This window comes from Anguilla rostrata, chromosome 14 (genome assembly GCF_018555375.3).
Source record: "Anguilla rostrata isolate EN2019 chromosome 14, ASM1855537v3, whole genome shotgun sequence".
NCBI lineage: Eukaryota > Metazoa > Chordata > Actinopteri > Anguilliformes > Anguillidae > Anguilla > Anguilla rostrata.
Genome location: NC_057946.1, coordinates 2506764 through 2525718, shown reverse-complemented (window position 1 = coordinate 2525718; position 18955 = coordinate 2506764). Strand labels below are relative to the sequence as shown.

The window sequence follows — 18955 nt, the reverse complement described above, 5'->3', positions numbered from 1 at the left end:
GCCCATGTAATATAAACGCCACTCCGCGTAAAACCAGCCCATGTAATATCAACGCCACTCCACATAAAAACCAGCGCACACAATCGCAATTCCACGTTTGTTTGTTTTATTAAACGTGCCTTACGCCGGGAGTTATCCCTTCGTATTTACCAGACGGTAGCTATGCTAATAATCCAGGCTCAGCTGCGTAAACAGCGTGCCCAGATGTGGCCGTCTGCGCTAAAAAAAAAACGAGCTAAGCGGACGCTACAGGTCCCGCAGCTGCATGGCGGTGAGCATTTATTCTTCAACCCTCGGTACCCCGGTTCCGGGTACTCTCTAACGCGCATCCGCCACAACCCATAAACGTTCATCCGAGCGGTCTGTGGTTTAAGACCCGTATTTAAAGAAACGCTCGGCCCGTGTCCCTGTTAACAGGTGAATTTTGACCCATTGTTCTGTGTTCAGATTTAGAATTTGCACCGCTTAATTATTATAATATTTTTTTTAATGACGAGACTTTATTTATAGTCTCAGGCGAACAGTGCAGTAGAAACAGTTACAGTTTCCCTGGTGGGGCAGCTCTGTTGTAAACCTTACTTCACCTCTTTCAAGTTGCTGTCCAGCACTATAAATAGATTGGATTTTATTTTATTTTTTTAAATAAATAATATTTTTAGTGGCTGCGGCTAAATATCTGAACCATCTAAATGCTTAAATTTCAGACATGCCCAGAAGCCCAGTGAGGGATAGATTGCAGAGAGAGATATGCATAATGCATTGAGCATGGTTACTGTACTGCAGGGCGTGGCCTGTTCCTCCTGGCCTGTTAGATCCCTCTGGCCTGCCAGTCCTTTGCTGTAGGTCTCTGTTGCCCCCCCCCCACCCCCACTCTCCCTCCCCAGGCCAGAATAAAGCTCTTATTTCCGTCCCCCGTACAACAACTGCAAACACAAGCATCCCGGAGCAGTTACTGTAGAAGAGTGACCTACAGCCTCTGGCTTCCTCTGGATAAGACCATCGCATGGCCAATCACATGCATTCTGTGCCTGTCATGACTGCAGCCTGTTATTAAACCAGAGGAACTACCCCGGAGACATGAGAAGGTTCGGTCTTATAAAAGGTGTTTTCAGTTCAAGGATAACATTTTGGGAAAAAAAGGGGGGGGGGGATTGTAAATGAAAATTCGCCTTCTAAAATGAATCAGAGAATTTGTCCTTAACTTTGACTTTTGTTGGCGAGCCTCAGCAGCAGAAGAGAACAGAGTGTTGTGTTCTGTGACTGCGTGTGCTGGTTCAGTGTTGGCCATGGAAGACTGCTCTGATTAATTAGTTGGTCCCGCTGTGTGACTAGTGCTGTGACACGACTGCAACCAGACCCAACGCCTGACGATGGGGCGGGGTCAGTTGTGTCAAACACATGCGCACGCACACACACACACACACACACACTCTCTCTCGTGTGCACAGGCAAACACGCACAGAAGCACACGCACAAACACATACACACACACACACACTCTCTCTCTCGCATGCACATGCAAACATGCACAGAAGCACACGCAGACACGCACAAACACATACAAGTACACGTGCACATATGCATGCCAGCGTACACACATACATACATGCACACACAGACACGCACACGCACATACAGGTACACGTGCACATACACGCACATTACAGAATTATGTGAAATATTTGGTGTATTGCAGTATCAAAACAAATGCACATTTGCATTACATCTGCTTAAATTTTTTCAGTCTTGTCAACTGTTACAAGGAATAGTACAAAATGTGTACATATTTGGAAAAGGCCTCATTTTGGTTTAATCCTTTAACATTCAGCATGTCCATGTCTACAGTACTCAAGACGTCCTTCACATTTTAAAACACAGCACTGTAAATTCATTAATTCTGCAGTCTGGAATTTTTATCCAAAATAAACAGAGACGTTTTCTATGTGTTTTGGCTTGGGCTGTTTGCAGTAAATTACAGTTTTTTTTTTTTTCCTCAGGAAAGACACGGACACGCTTTAATTGAATTAGATAAGTCTAACTGCGTTCAAATAAGCAGATTATTTACATTAATAAGGCCTTTTCATCTCAGCGGCCCTCGGGACAGGCCTCAAAGGAAACGGATGCAGGAAATGACTGATTAGAACATTTCAGTCTGAGGTTCTGGGGCAGCCGCTAATCTGCTGCAATTAGCATCCGTACGCGGTGAACTCTCCGCGCCGTTACTGGCTGTCCTTACAGGAAGTAGATGGAGGCCAGGTTATGAGAAGTCCAACGTGGCCTCGTACACTTGCGTTTTTTTTGGGGTTTTTTTTCTCTAGCACCAGAGTATGCTTCTGTTATCTTCCAGCCATCCATTATCTATAGCTGCTAGTCCTGGGCAGGGTGCTGGAGCCTATCCCAGCATGCACTGGGCGAGGGGCGGGAGTACACCCTGGACAGGCCGTCACTCACACGCTGTTTCTGACCGTGGGGCAGGCGGGCCATCCTGTCGTGGGGCACGTCCTGCTGAAGCTGTTTTCGGGGCAGTGACGGGATGGGGCTGGATCCAGACAGTGCTGGCCCTGGAGCACACGCGGGGGGGGGGGGGTTTCTTCTGACCGGGACTAGGGCGTAACCGTTGGACGCGATGGTGGCGCAGTCCGCTGGTCGAGCGCGGAGGGGAAAACGGTGGCGGCTAGCAGCGCGGGGTTGTCCAAAAAAAAAAGAGAACAGGTTTCCAAATAAACAGTAAAGGATTGGACCCTTTATAATAAGGGCCCATTTTTGAACTTTTTTTTGCTTGACCCAATTCTTGTTTTTGGCATGCCATCTCCTTATCCACATTTGTGCAAATTAAGGAATGATGCAATGTAATGGATTTTGAGAGTCTGGGGAAGATTTTTATAAAGAAATTGTTCTTTTACCTGTTCACAGACAAAAAAACCTTCTGTTCTCTACCTCCTGCAAACTTGAGATTTCAAGTCACCTTTTAAGAGAGATGAGGGTGTTGGAGAATTTGAGAATAAATCAGGTTAGATCAAAGGTGACTTCCTTTGTGCCCGAGATTAGAGGCAAGTTGACATTTCTGAGAATGTGAGCCAGTTAGATGTTATCCTTCCTGGCAACTGTTCTAACAGATCCAATTGGATTTGGATTTTAAACAAGTCTTCTCTTACACAGAGCGAGAGAACCTGTAGCTACCAGGCTATGACCCCTAGTTTTTAGAATAAATGCTCATTGCATTCCTGTCCTAACACTAGTCAACTGCTTGTTGAAGTGAATTTATTATTTCTCATGAGAGCGTTCTTGTAGCATTCTCTGTAATCCATTTTCCAGGGACATGACCTTTGACCCCATCACCACATGTGCTCAGTGACAGTTGGATGTTTTGTGCCCCCCCCCCTCTCTGGCCCGTCGTGTGCATTTTGGCCCCCCTAGGCCTCCGTAGTCGTTTCTCATCCGCGCCTCTGTCCCGCTCCCTGCAGTGTTCCGTTACCTGTGGCAAAGGGATGCAGTCGCGGGTGATCCAGTGCATGCACAAGATCACCGGGCGTCACGGCAACGAGTGCTTCTCGTCGGAGAAGCCGGCGGCGTACCGACCCTGCCACCAGCAGCCCTGCAACGAGCGGGTGAACGTCAACACCATCACGTCTCCGAGACTGGGTGAGCTGCACCAAATCACACCAAAACACTGAGGGGGGTTACACCAAAACACACCATCACACTATAAACACCATCACGTCACCGAGACTGGGTGAGCTGCACCAAAACACACCGTCACACTATAAACACCATCACACTATAAACACCATCACGTCACCGAGACTGGGTGAGCTGCACCAAAACACACCAAAACACACCGTCACACTATAAACACCATCACGTCACCGAGACTGGGTGAGCTGCACCAAAACACCAAAACACTATAAACACCATCACACCATAAACACCATCACATCACCGAGGCTGGGTGAGCTGCACCGAAACACACCATCACACTATAAACACCATCACATCACCGAGGCTGGGTGAGCTGCACCGAAACACACCAAAACACACCGTCACACTGAGGGGGGTTACACCAAAACACACCTTCATACGGTCACACTATAAACACCATCACGTCACCGAGACTGGGTGAGCTGCACCAAAACACACCAAAACACACCGTCACACTATAAACACCATCACACTATAAACACCATCACGTCACCGAGACTGGGTGAGCTGCACCAAAACACCATCACACTATAAACACCATCACATCTCCGAGACTGGGTGAGCTGCACCAAAACACACGTCACGCTATTTGAAGCCTAAGAAAAGACTGGATGGGGTTGGAGAGAGATGCAGAAGGCCGCTAAATACACCGGACCCAGCGCAGAACCTGTACCAGGCATACCATACCGAGCGGTAGCGCCCCGTGTTAGCAGAGCCAGAACAAGTTCACAGAAACTTGGCTTTGGAACAAGCGCATGTCCCCCGCCCCCCGTGTCTGTAAGAATTTTATTTCAGACAGACGCAGTCAGATGTGATGCATTCTGGGATAGAGGATCCGGGTTTATCTTGCGCTGGGGGGGGGGGGAGGAGGAGGAGGAGGAGGAGGAGGGAGCCCAGTCCGTAATGGCAGAGTGTTTACGTTCAGGACACGGTCGCTTGCGTTCGCTTTTTAATATAAACACAGCTGCCGGGAGCCTCGGCCGGGGTACGAAACTGGGGGGGGGGTGGGGTACGAACCAGGCGGGGCAGGGGGTTCGAACCCGGGCCGGCTCCCCGGAACGGTCCCCGCGGCTGGAGGGCCTGAACGCATGGAGCGGGCCTCCCCCGAAAATCACCACAAGGGTTGCAGCTCTCTGGGAAGAGGGGCCATCTTAAAAAACGGTGAAAACACCGAGTTCAGCATGCTCGGCCTTTGCTGTTGCTGTTAAGCCTCGCAGGGATTTTTAAAAGCCTGCTGGGGAATAAACTGTTTCTCAAACATGTTTTTCTGACTGTGACAGTGTTGCCTGGCTTTGAAGCGCCACACACGAACTGTGGCTAGAATGGGTGCGCTCCTCTGAAACACTCACCCAAAAAAATAAATAAATAAAATACAGACTGTTTTCCCCATTACAAACCACACAGAGCTACAGGTGAGCTGCAGCCAATCAGGAGAACAGGTGCCTTACCCACTAATGCCAGGCCATGGGGACAACAAGCAAGCTGCAGGCTAGACCTGGGTCAAAGAAATAATTTAAATACTTACAAGCCATTAGGCGTCAAAACTATTCCTGCCGATTACTAACAATTCAAGAAAGAAACATATTGTCATGCGTATATAAATCAAAGTCTCTCTATTCCGTGATTGTCGGCTCAGAAAGTTTGGAAAACCCAGCTCTGCGCTACAGGTAAGCCTGCCTTTCCCTAGACTAATCTGCACTGTGGTCAAGTGAAGTCGGGAGGGTGAGATTTACCTCACGAGAGGTGTTTTCTTTGCGTTTCCACGGTGCTTGCCCACACATGGCGCAACTGTAGGTCCGAGCCTCAGCTGTGTTTTGTTTGCCTTGCCGGAGTTTTCATTCGGTCTCAGCGGCGGGAATTCGGCACGCGGTGGTCCGCCACCGTCTGATTGCGAGCTGTCACGAGACGTTTCACTGCGCGCGCCCACTGAAACCAGTAAAGTGCGTCAGCAGACTGCGTCCCGCCCACGACGAAGCGACGTTCGAAAGTTCCGACGCAAACGGAACGCAGTGAAGCAAAGATAATATAGTGCTGTTTGTATGAGGACGCAGTGTGTAATACGGACTCCGTGTGCGGAATTTCTCCTCAACGGCATCTGTCATTGAAGAGGAGAGATGAACTCCAATATTTCTAACTTCCAGTAAGAAATAGCCCAAACGGGCAGAAAGTTAAAAATTTAAAAATAAATTTAAAAATCGTACTGGGCACCTATTTTTGTTTGAATTCCAGCAGCGTCGAGTGAAGGCTTGATAATAGCATCTATTCTCCCGCGATTGAGACGGATCAATTAATCACACTTTTAGAAGGCACCACAGGGAGATTACAGATATCTTTAGGTATTTAATTGCCTTTGCGGTTGTTGTTCTTGCCTCATTAATTATCCAATGCCGGCTCAAACCTCTACGAAGCTCTGCTTGACAGTGGGATGCTTCGGCATCGATCTCTGCACGACAGTGCCACCCAGAGGAAATTGCATAACATTTCAGGCTAAAAACAGTGGTATTCAAGGGTAAAACCTTCCCGTAAACCCGAGCTGCCCAACCCTGTTCCTGGTCCTATGCCGTCCTGTAGGGTTTCGCTCCAACCCTAACAAAGCACGCCTCGATCAACAGCTAGAGAGCTTGCTGAGCTGCTAATTAATAGAATCAGGCGTGACAAATTAGGGTTGAAATAAAAACCTACAGGATGATGGATCTCCGGGAACAGGGTTTGGCAGCCCTGCGGATGTATGTAATGTTTGCTTCTTGCAAATGGAGACATTTAGCGTTTGCAATATGCAGTGTTCTTTTGTTTCAGCTAATTCTTATTCGTATTGCAGTCTCTGGTTTTTATCTCAAGAACCACATATTCTACTATGCTGAAACGTACACCACAGGGACATTAATTAAAAATAAAATAATGTATTTTTAAATATATTCACTGTAACGCCTTCCAAGACACTTGTGTCAGAAAATTAAAATACATAAGCTTTTTTCTGCCAGGCCTCAGGAGAATATATAATGGACCGCATTAATATATAGTGTATATATGAGGCATTACAACCATAATGTAGGCACTGCACATGCACACACGCGTGGGTGAGTTATGAGGGGGTAGTCTAGGTAATGAGGGGTAGGCCTAATGATAATTTGCGTAGAATCTGTACTCCATATTATTGTTGTTAATGTTGTTGTTTAGTGAGGGAAAAAAACCTTGTTCTTTTAAGAAAGCTTAACTTCTATTGGACGTAGGAGTTCTAGAATGTTTTCAGACACCGCCTCAGCTGAAGACGAATTGGTATTCAGGTCGCATCGCTTGTACTGTCTCGCCGAGCGAGTGCGCGCGTGGGCGTCTCGAGGTCCGCAGTTTTTTTTTTTCGCGGCCTCGGACCGGAAAGCTCGCGCCCGTTCGCGCGCCTTAACCCCGCGCGCTTTAAGTTAAAAGGCTTTTAAATTAACGGACGAATTAATGGACGAATTAACAGACGGAATGTCTCCCGGTCTTTCAGCTGCCCTGACGTTTAAGTGCCTGCGGGACCAGTGGCCGGTGTACTGCAAGGTGATCCGCGAGAAGAACCTGTGTCAGGACATGCGCTGGTACCAGCGGTGCTGCGAAACCTGCAGGGACTTTTACGCACAGAAGATGCAGCAGCGAAGCTGACCCCCCACCCCCCCCCCCCCAACCCCCCACCCCCTTCCCAGGCGAATGTAAAAGCCCCCCCTTCCCCCGCCCACGCACCCCTTTCCCTTTGCATATTTATGTCAAGTGCACTTACATGAATCAGATCTGGCATTGAAATACTCTTAACTCTTTAGGTGCTTGTAAAAAATTTGATCTCACACTGGCAGATCCATGAGGTGTCAACAGAACAAAAACGTACAATATTATATGAATGATTTACTCTCCATCGGTGAAAATAAATGCTTCTTTTTAAAACGGTCAGTCATTTATATAGGAACTTCACTGGTATCTTAAGTTAAAAAAAAAAAAAGTTAAAGTAATTATTCAAACTATGTCTGATATTAATTAATCAACCCATGTCTACACATCAGAACAGAACAATCAAGATCCACGTCGGCTTCAACCAAACAGTTCCCATTCAATTCCATGGCTTTATTAGACCTCCACAAATTTCACCTGTAGTGAACCAGTGGAGGCTGACATGCTTTAATCTTTAAAAAAAAATTTTTTTTTTTTTTTTTAAGTAATGTTCATGTTATGTAGGTGGTGACCCATCGCACAAGCCAAAATGTCTGTTATAATGATTTGATTCAGTCATTCACTAAGCTATTATAATTACATGGTGTCTGTGTAAAATATTATATCAAGAAAGAAAGGTGCCGTTTTTATATAATATACCTGTAATATCCTTTTTAGTTTCTTTCATATGGTAATTCAATGGTGAACTCCTGAAAACCTCTAAGGTCCAAAGGATGTTGTGAAATTCCTATCCACTCTGCATTACTAAAGCTGTAATTCAGAATTTAAATTCAAAGTATGTTCTGAAAGGGAAATAAGTTGTCAATCAAGAGTGGCAGTTTTTTGTCTGTTGACTCAGACTTAAGATTTAAAAGCACTACTTTCAGTGGCTCAGCTGGAATAAGATGTTTTATTATGCTCGCGATGAAATTTTTATGTTGAACAAGGAAAATCAGGTCAAGGCAAGGCAGCTTGGTCTTTGGAAATAAAGTTGACCTTTGAAGCGGAGGTTACCCTTGGTGCTATAGTGGAATTGTGTCCTTACTTTAGAACTTTTAAGGGTCGAAATTTCACAAAAACGTAAGGAATAATGGCATTGCTAGGCACATTTACCAAATTTAACCATTTCTGCCCTACATGTATATGTGTGTTTGTGCCTCGATATGGTGTATGTACTTATCGATCCTCAGAGAAGTACTGTATTTTCTTCACTTTTGAGTTTTGGATAGTGACCATTTCAGCAAAATACTGGTGGTAGATGGCAGTTGTACTCCTAAGATTTAACTTTACATGCTATAATTTTGTTTTGTTTTTGTCAGAGGGCTGGTCTCCAGGTTTTTGGAGTAACGTGGCTATTTTAAATAAAGATTGTAGGTCAGACATTATCAGTCCTTATACTTCGTACCATCATAATCATAAAACGGCCGGTGTGGATGCAGGTTTTTTGTTTTAACCCAGCAATACGACACCTGATTCAACTAAGTAACTAACCGTAGTCTTCAATCGAGACCTTTTTAATTCGAATCAGGTTTCTTAGTACTGGGCTAATATAAACACCTGCACCCACACTGGCTCTTTTCTGATAAGATTGGGGACCCCTGCTTTAGCTGAGTCCTTATCCTCTTTGTTATAAGAAGATACTAAAGCAAATGTACATTTGTGCGGAAGTGACTGTACATGGACTGAAATTATTCAAATAAGCTGTCAGTTGGTTATTTCAGCAGTAAATCATACCTTTATTCAGTTTAAAAAGCAGCAGTGATTTTTCTTTTCTTTAATTCAGATATTTTGTCTTGACATTTTTTCCTCAAGAAGACTGTATTGTTTCCCATTAGTGTAAGCAGACAATTCAACAGATTTTGCAACAGCTGTTTTTGCTCGCGTACCTGTTCTCGCACCTGCTTCTGGGCAGTGTTGAGAGAGCTTAATTCTCAAAATGCAGATCGGTATTTTACCTGCTTCGTTCTTGATGTCTTGGAGAATGTAGGGAGAATGTTGATATTTGCACCAACTGGAGCACTAGCTTAGTTTTCAGCATCTCAGTAAGCTGTTCTAAAGGGAAATACCCATCCCCCCCACCACACACACACACAAACACACACACGTACACACACACAAACACACACACACACGTACACACACACACACACACACACACACGTACACACACACACACACACGTACACACACACAAACACACACACTGCCCCCACTATGCACGCATGCACACACACTCACAGACCCACACACCACACATGCACACTACACACATTACCGTCACTACATCCACACACACACATACACACACACACACACACTACACCCACTACATTCACACACCCACACACACACACACACACACAATGTGAATTTAACACTAAGTTGATTATCTGTACTGTGCCACCTCCAGGATAATTATATGAAACTAAAGGGACAGCATGCAGTGACTTGTTAAGCTATGATGTTATCTGCATTAAGTTGTTTATTTGTGTTTTTTTTGGCAGTCTTGTATCGTTAGCACGCCCTGCCTCGTACAATTTAAGAGGTTTGGCTCTGATCTGATAAATTAAGGAAGGGTAAACAGCCTGCTGTATGGCGTAGATTTAGCAAGATGCCCACACAAACATTACCATTGGTTCGCTAGTTTTTTTTTTCTTTTTTTCCATGCTCTCTACTTGAATAAGGAAATAGCAGAAATACGAAAACACTGTACATGTTTACACTGAATTACTGTGTCACTGGTGTAGGCTCACACAAGGCCCGCGTTAGGCCCTTGTCCTGGTGCGAAAATACTGCTCAAGATAAACTTCCTGTCGTTCAGTTGAGAAAAAACAAACATTCAAGGTCGAGTTCCATTAACGTATGACATGCTAATACGATAGCATTTTATTGATTTATTTTCCTTGGTTTCGATATGCCACAGTTGAACTTGTGGGGTTTTTTGTGTTAGTGTGTAGTATCGTTTCGAAAGGTTTTTTTAGTTTTGTTTTGGTTTTTTTTGTTTTGCGGTTTTGGGAAACTGTCTGCAAGCTGTCTTTCTGTGAAAAGGCAAAAAAACATTGTATGGATGTGATTAATGTGTTCTCCATGTTTTCCTATGTTTTCCATTAAAAATAAGTGTATGAATTATTGGATTCCAGTGTTATGCTTCAAAGACCACCATACCTTTTTTTGTGCAGAAATCCTACCTGGTCTTATTCCTTGGCATCTGTGTCATTGAATGTTAGCCTATCGATGCAAAGAGAATGAGATCAGGTTGACAATATGACAGACCGATCAACTTCAAAATTTACAGAATTAAAAAACAATTTTGAGTCAAAGTTGATATTGGCAGTTAGACAACATTGCAAACCGGAGAAAGAAACCTGGTCTTGGGTCAAAAGGTCGATGTCTGATCGCAGCTGTACCAATAACAGGCGCTCAGGCAGCGAAGTCAGGAATTGGCAGCATCTTGAGTCATTAAACGACACCAACAATCAAATCTCCTCCTCCTCCTTGTTCATTATTATTCACACTACTGCCGATGCTGATAACAGGATAATTAAACTGCTATCAGCTTTATTAACTGTAAAACGATTGGCACGTTTGAAAGGGTGCGCTTGAAGATCGCGGTATTTAGAAGAAGCCAAACTACTTTACTGAGCTCTTTAAAAGTCATCTGAAGGTAACTGATATTTCCTGAGCCGTGCCGCAGTGGGTCCTGAGCATTACTTGTATTACTTATGAGTTTTCATTGATTCAAGGGCCTGAGCTGTATTTCTTCTGTATTGATTTCGGAAGAAGCCCGTAGGGTAGCCTACTGTATCAGGCCAATTACATGTGCAGCTTTGATCAAATGTAAACCCAGTACTTTTAAATGCACCTCAAGCCCATTTACTCATTTCCTTAATACATTTTAACAGGAAGGAGGTATTTAAATGGCCCCTGTTACTGAGATAGAGGTGATACGAGGATGTTCTGGCCTGTGGAGACGAACAGCCGTCTCCATCAATTACATTTGAAGTGCCTGAAACGGCGGTAGGCTAGTCTTCACCGCAAGCCCCGTCGCTGGATAAGGAGGCAGATTAATCTCAACTGCCAAACTTGCGGCTCGGCGATCTACATCTTGGATGACGTAAGTGTTTATGACCGCCGTCTCGTCTGTACGCACGCGTGCGGCGGAGTCTAATTTCAGTTCCTTGGTGGTCGGGTAATGTGGCGTGGTAATAAGGCCAGGTACAGTTACACGCGGCTGCCAAAGACGCTGCCGCTTTCATGAATAATTAAGAGGCGGTCGCGGCTACCTGTTCTTACCGGCGAGTTTGAGCTGGCTCAGCGAAGAGAACGGAGGAAGAGTGCGGAGAAACATGGACCTGTCGGTCCTGCCGAACAATAACCACCCGGAGAAGTTCCTCCAGCTGGACGTGAACACGCTGCGGGCCAGCCACGGGATGTTCGATCGCGTGGGGTTCGCCGCGGGAGCTGCGTTGTCCGGGCAACGGCAGTGGCAGAACAGAGTTTACTCACAGGTAGGACACGCGCAGCGTAATTAGCCGCGACGCTGCGTCACTCCTGCTAACTAAAGTTTAAAACAGCCATCTTGGGGTGGCCTCTTGTTGGTTGGTTAAATCAACTGGCTGATGCTGTTGGCTGTTTCTGTGGGTGCAGGACCTGCAATGAGTTGCCTGCGATGGGTTGTGTCACAAAGAATGGCGATATTATTTACTCTTGCGCATGCAGGAACGCTGTTTTCACAGATGCATACACACACGCTATTATAGCCTTTCTTTGTTGATGCAGAAGACGCGTTTCTTCACACAAAATAGATCGTTAAATGCAAAAAAAAAAATTTCTAATTTGTAAATGTTCTCAATAATGTACAATGGATTATTAACGGATTATTAATTTAACATTTGCCAGGGGTAGAAAAGTACCCTGGTAAAGGGTTGTTTTGAACCTGAATACATTTGATCCTGCGGTGGTGTAATGAGGTTGGAGGGTAAAATTGCATTCAGTAAAACGAGCTTTGAGGGAAAATTAGACCGACTCATCTTCCCACTTTCCTAATATCTCACTCTTTCTCTTTTTGATCCCTCCTGTTCCTCCCCCTCTCTCTCTCTCTCTCTCTCTTTTGCCCCGCAGCGGGAGCACAGCGCTGTGAACGTGCGAAGCTCGTCCGCGGGGGGTAGCCCGGCGTTTACGGACCGGGTCCTGGAGAAGCACATCACGCCGGTCACGCTCAAGACCAAGACCAACCCCCTCTACTCCGACCCCAGGGCTGACCGGGACGAGTGGGAGAGCAGGACGCCCAAACCGTCCTGGACCATCCAGGATTTCGACAGGCACTCGACGCAACCCGACCTGGCGGGCTATTTAAAGGTACTGAGCGTATATAATTCAGCTGGCTTGTGTGGGCCTGTTTGGAAGCCTTTGGTTCACGGACCTTCCCTTAGTGAATATTCAGTACAATTTAAGATGAGGACTATAGTCCCATTTTAGAGCAATTGATGATACACAAACAGCCCGTGGCACGGAAATACACTTCGTCAACATTGCATTAGAGGCATTTAGCAGACGCTCTTATCCAGAGCGACTTACACAACTTTTTACACAGCATTTACACTGCATCCATTTATACAGCTGGACATATACTGAAGCAATGCAGGTTAAGTACCTTGCTCAAAAGGGTACAATGGCAGTGTCGAACCTGTGACCTTTAGGTTACAAGACCCAGTTCCTTACCCATTATACTACGCTGCCGCCCATTACACTTCACCTTTACACATTGCTGAAATTTAATGTTGGTGAGAAAGCTGTGCCATGGTTTTTCTCCGGTGCGAATCGTGGAACTGAATGACTAGTTGAGAAGAAGGTGGCAGACACAACAATAGGTTAAAAGATGCGCAAGATGGATGCGTGTTTTCTTAAGAGCTGGGGCGATGGCCATTTTTCTTTTGTATTCATTCACGTACTTCTTTTTTTTTTTTTTTTTAAGTCTGGCATAGTTCATTTGTTTAATGCTTCTAGGCTGGATCCCTGGGATAACTCTTTGTCCTAGCTCGGCAGAAACACTCAAATCATAGGGGCCTGGCTCAAGGACGCGCACGCAGGTACGGTGCCGTCCCCCAGTTTTTATTTTAACAGCTCCATTAATCTCCGCCATAAACTATTATACACAAAGAGCAAAGAGCCGCGGCTCCAGAACTCCGCGGTGTCGCGGTTCCCGCCAAAAGCTCCGCTTCGCGATTAACTACGTCCTCCAGCTCCTGTCCGAAAAGCACAGTCCTCCATTTTGATTTTAAAAGTCTCACCATTTGCTGTTACGAATTATGGCTCGGAACTTTCACCATATACTGTACACACACACACACACACACACGTGCGTGCACACACGCACACACACACACGCACATACACATACACACGTGCGCTCACAGTTTTGAAATCAAATTTTCATTATTTGGCTGTCAGTCATCTAGGAGGATCAATGAGTAATGTTTAATAAACTTTAAAAGATCAAAGACGTTATGGTAGCCTTTGTGTGTGCGTGTTTGTGTGGTAGGGTCAAAATCATAATCAAAACTGAATATTCCTTATATACCGTACAGTTGACTGTGATGATCCACAGAATCACACTCTACACCATGTGCTACTTCAGCCTAATGGTCCTGATCAAGTGCTCCTGAAATGTCCAATCTGAGAAGGGCCAGGTGCTCGCCCAGAACTAAACCGCCTAATTCGGCTACTCGGCTAATCGCGGTCTTGAGTCGACCTTGATTAGCTGAACGGGGGTGTTTCGGTGCTGAGAGCCTGTGCCCACTGCAGGCCCTTCTCCCACGAGCGTGCACACGCCTTTCCTACGCAGAACAGTTCAGAGGCTGCATTACACCAGGTCAGAGACCAATCGGATTGATCAGGTGACATTCCGTGCAGAGAATGTGGATCATCACTGTGCAAGTGCAATAGATCCTGGCCACAATTGGTCCTCACAGCTTGGGGACACCAGACAGGCAGGTGCTGGCAGTGTAGCATAATGGCTAACAGACAGAATTTATAACCCAAAGGTTGCAGGTTTGATTCCCAGGTGAGCCAGGGTACTTAACCTCCTGCATTGCTTCAGTACATATCCAGCTGTATAAACGGATGGATACTATGTAAAAAAACGTGTGTAAGTCACTCTGGATAAGAACGTCTGCTAAATGCCTGTAATGTGACGTAACACAAAAGACACAAACCACAAGACAAACTTGACTGTTCTTGAAAAGGAGGGCAACAACCGCACCAGAGGTCGGGTGAATGTAGACCTCTTCACTCCCATTGTGGACAGCTGATACCACGAGGGCAGCCTTACAGCGATAGGTTTGTGTCTGTCGTCAGCCATTTTGTATTTAAGAATGAAACGGCTTTAAAGTCGATTATCTCCAGAAAGACGGAAGGCCAGGAAGAATAGCGCGTCTGCTACGGCATCTTATGTACCGGCTCTTAAATCCTGAATATCCCCGTTCTATCCTCCGTGTCCGATAAGACTTCAATTTCACTCGTGAATACGGGATTTGCCGAGGCGGAGATGGAATCTCGAGCCGCTTGCCCTCCGTATATTGGAATCCGATTTTTTTGGTCGAGAAGCGCGGGATTGGCTGACAGCGGAGAGACGGAAAGCCGGAGCTTTTGAGCCCCGTCCACACCGCCGGTGTCTCGCAGAAGAAACGCAGCGAGACGTTCGACCGGATATTCCCCGAAACGTGTTTCTGTACGTCCCGTTAAATCAATAAAACTGCATCGCGTAAATGAAATGCTTGTTAATTTGAAATCGTCATTTGAAAAATTTAGTTAAAAAAAATGTATTTGACAATAATTAAATAATTTTTTAAATAAAGTTAATTTTAATTCACTTCAGTTCACATAAACCTCAACCCAGATTCATAATTAAAATCGTAAAGTTTTCTTGTTTACATCTTCACACGGTTTGCCGGGTTCAGCGACAGCCACAGATGAACTCCCTGAACTCGAGGAAAAAAGAAAACAGCACTGGCATTCATCTCCAAATCCAAGTTATAGACAAATGCTGATTGAATCCAGGCCTTATTTGTCATTGGGTACACCCCCCTCCCTCCCCCCCCCTCCAGTGTGAATCACTGCGCTTGGATCAACATTTGTTCTCAAGTTACAAATAACTTCAAGCATAACGTTGCTTTTCGTTCGAGTTTGGCTAGTTCCTGTAGGTGATTTCCGAATTTGTACTGGAAAAGGGAACTTGCGTTTCATTTCTCCTAAATGTCAAAGGACACGTGTTGCATGAGTCCAGGTCACTGCCTCCAGTGACGAAGGGAGGGGAAAAAACTGCAGATGTATTCATTTTTGTAGGCGAGGAAGAATGGCAAACGCCCCTAATTTAAGGGGGAAGAGACGTCTCACCAAGCAGACGAGCGGTTTCCACTCAGCCGTACGTTTTTTTAAAAAGCGTTGCCGGGGGAAGAGCAGCGAGGCCCGAATTTAGCGTAGATCGTTCATGGCGACTGACAGAAAGCTGTTTTCGCTGTCACTCCGCAATCCGATGCCTGTCCACGGCAATCGAAAGCTGGCTCGGGTAATATCGGGAGAGATCGTAGACGTGTCGCAGCCATCTTTTTTACCTGAAAACTCACACATTCAAAAAAAGAAATGAATCGTCTCTTGTTTCAGGAGGATCCCGGGGATCTGAGCTTCTGGCTGGAGGATCTGTACACCCCCGGCTACGACTCCCTTCTGAAGAAGACGGAAGCGGAGCAAAAGAGGAACAAAGTTTGCAAAATCGTGACTCTGGTTGTTGTGTCCCTGTGCGTCCTCGTTGTGGTCATCACGGTTCCAATAGTGGTCACACGGTGATTAATGCCAGGATGCCAACGAACTGAAGCTGCCACCCTGAGGGGTTTTCCACAAAGACGATGATTTATTCTGTTCAAAAAGAGAGAGATTTATTTTCCAAATGCATGCCTTTTTTTAAAAAAGGGGCTAATTTGTTACGTTATTTTTCCTTTCTGTTTGTGGTGGGGAGGAAATCAGGATGTCTAAATATTGCCGTGACAACAAAGCCCTGTGTGGTGACATGTTGATAGTCACGTGTAGGTGCAGGGCTGTTGTCTGGCTCTGGAGGTGGGGTGGGTGGGTTATTGGGGTGGTGGGGGGGGCAATGGTCTCTGAACTTGTGGCAGGTATCATTGTCCCGGGCCCTGGATTAAAACGATTTTGTCCTTGGCCCAAAAATTTCACCCGGCAACCATTGCTTAGTATTACTAACGCATACAGTAAGTGTTCAATTAAAGATACGTCTATCATCGACTTTCCCCACATCCCAAACCCAGCACATTAAATACTGGAACTAACTGGCCAAAATATAACCTTGCTGTCTGACCTGCAGTCATAATGATATGAATAATATGCGCATTATTTTATATGACTGCTGAATTAATATCAGCATGTTATTTAATATGCACAGGGTAGACTACTGTGTAATCTCAGGAGTGTGGTGAGGGTATTTTCGTTTGAATAGTATTAAGGGTTTTTTTTTTTTTTTTTAAAGGCAGACTAAATTAAAGTTATGCTTTTATGGCACTATTTCTGGCCATTTACACAGAGGAAAAGATAATTATGTTCATCGATCCTCCTTCATTGCCTGAAATGATCCTGTTCCTCCACAGTCCTGACATGAAGAGGTCGGGCTGGGGGGAAGGGGTCGGGAGAGGTAGAGCTGGTAGGGGAGGGGGGGAGAGGTAGGCTGGTAGGGGAGGTGGGGGAGGGAGCTGGTAGGGATGGTGGGGGAGGGGGAAGAGGTTGGGTTGGTAAGGGGGGGCGGGTAGGGGTGGTAGGAGGGGGGGGGGTTAGTGAATCCTATTCCACTAACCTTTGATTTCATTGGGTGATACAGACACCAGTCCACCACAAGTGTTTTTGTGCAACCCACCCCCGCCCCCCCAATCCATCACTGACATGAAATATTTCACATTGATAATTTTTTGGTCACGGCCTGCATGTCGAAAAGTTCAGACGTTCAGAAAACTTATCATACGCTGGTTTCATCCTGTGATTGATGGGGGGAGCCAAAGGTTAAAAACGCACCTGGATGCTTTCAACAGGGCGGGTGTAAGAGGGTGAAGTGTCAGCAGTTTACTCTGCTATCATTTTATATACGCTTTGCGTCTGTTTGGAGGTTGGAACTGAAGTCAGTAATTATTTGAAAATGAACTTCATCTGCCTGCGAAGATGAAACCCGGGGCCCATAAAGTATTTAAAACGAGGCAAATACTTGGCGCGTGCATCCAAAAAAAAAACACTTCCGCTGGGTTTTTATTTTCTCGTATAACAACCTTTTAAAAGGACAGCCTTTTTAGAATAAACTTTAATGGCTTCGATTTCAGCAAGTGACATCCAATTTTCAAGTTGATGCCGAAAGTATTATGTCCTGGGGGGGGGGGGGGGGGGAGTCAGCGTTTGAAAATCGCGTGGCTAGCCCAGCTTTTCAGAGCTGTGACCACGGGCGAATCGGACAGGTTTTCTGTGACGCGCCTAAAAATACCCCGCGTGCTGGTCGAGTGCCGGGCCTAGCTCGGTTTCTCGGCTCTGGCGGTCTGGCATTGCTCAGCTCCTGACAGAAGGCATTGATTGTTCCGTTGTCGAGAGGATGCTTTAGCTGAAATGAGGACGTGCGGTATTGTCGTAACCGTTTTTAGACTATATTTTTATCCGCGTTTTTCCATCAAATTAAGAGTTAACGCTATGTGCTCGTATGTACAATCTGACCTGTGGTTTGTCAACCACACCAGTGATTCTCAAGCTTGGTCCTTGGGGACCCCTGTGCATGCATGCTGGTTTTCGTTTCAACCACAATTACAGTCCCAGAATTTTAACAAGATGTTAATTTTTATTTACATTTTTTATATTTTGAGGGATTATTTACCATCTTATGTCATGAAGAACAAATGTCCCATATTCACATTGTGCTATATTGCAAACAATTACATAGAGGTAAAAAAAAAAAGATAAAAGAATAGCTACTATTTGGCAGATAATGAGAAATTCACAGACAAATTCAAAGTAAATGATAACAAGCTAGACTTGCATTGTGTTAAATTTAAGGGAGAAAAAAATAATGAAAGAACACCCCTGTTCAACAGTCTTAATTGAGCGAGAGATTGACTATAACGAAAACCAGGCGCCATACACGAGTGGTCCCCCAGGACCGATTTTGAGAACCACTGAATTACTACTGAACGACTACTGTAGCGGTGTGCTGATTTAGCAAATGCGTTAATGCTGTGGCTAATCCCCGATGGTTAGTCTCAGATAGTCATCTTTGAGTCCACCTGGTTGGTTATAATGTTAATATAGAAACTAAGTTTGATCGGTTGCGCACGATTCCCAGCAGGTTGCTTGTCGTCTTTTTAATGTTACAGCAATATCGGAGTTCAAATAGCGCACATGTACGTGGTTCTTTTGCAAGTCATATGACTCATTTGTAATTCACGGTGCTACAATCTCTGCTCCTGCATAAATAAATAAATAAACCACTAGGGGGCGATAGTTCTCCAGGGTAATACTGCAGTGTCTTGAGAACTCCGTATGT

The 18955-nt window shown here is 45.3% G+C and overlaps 2 protein-coding genes and 1 long non-coding RNA gene across 3 annotated transcripts in view; 2 read left to right on the top strand and 1 right to left on the bottom strand.

Moving 5' to 3' along the window:
* LOC135239282 (A disintegrin and metalloproteinase with thrombospondin motifs 19-like) overlaps window positions 1-10504 on the top strand; it is a 91163-nt gene extending 80659 nt beyond the window's left edge. The window contains exons 22-23 of the mRNA XM_064307839.1: window positions 3465-3642; window positions 7187-10504. Coding sequence (XP_064163909.1) covers window positions 3465-3642; window positions 7187-7338 — 330 coding nt within the window. The 3' untranslated portion in view covers window positions 7339-10504. The remainder of the gene's footprint in view (window positions 1-3464; window positions 3643-7186) is intronic.
* Window positions 2761-3599, bottom strand: LOC135239285 (uncharacterized). The gene is made up of 2 exons (XR_010325331.1): window positions 3476-3599; window positions 2761-2965 (listed from the first exon to the last, which is right to left on the bottom strand). It is a non-coding gene; the product is annotated as an uncharacterized LOC135239285 (long non-coding RNA).
* An 808-nt stretch (window positions 10505-11312) lies between the features above and the next one.
* Window positions 11313-16897, top strand: LOC135239283 (major intrinsically disordered NOTCH2-binding receptor 1-like). The gene is made up of 3 exons (XM_064307841.1): window positions 11313-11885; window positions 12499-12735; window positions 16039-16897. Exons 1-3 carry the CDS (start codon window positions 11724-11726, stop codon window positions 16219-16221), a joined length of 582 nt encoding a protein of 193 aa, XP_064163911.1. The 5' UTR covers window positions 11313-11723; the 3' UTR covers window positions 16222-16897.
* Window positions 16898-18955: the final 2058 nt, after the last annotated feature.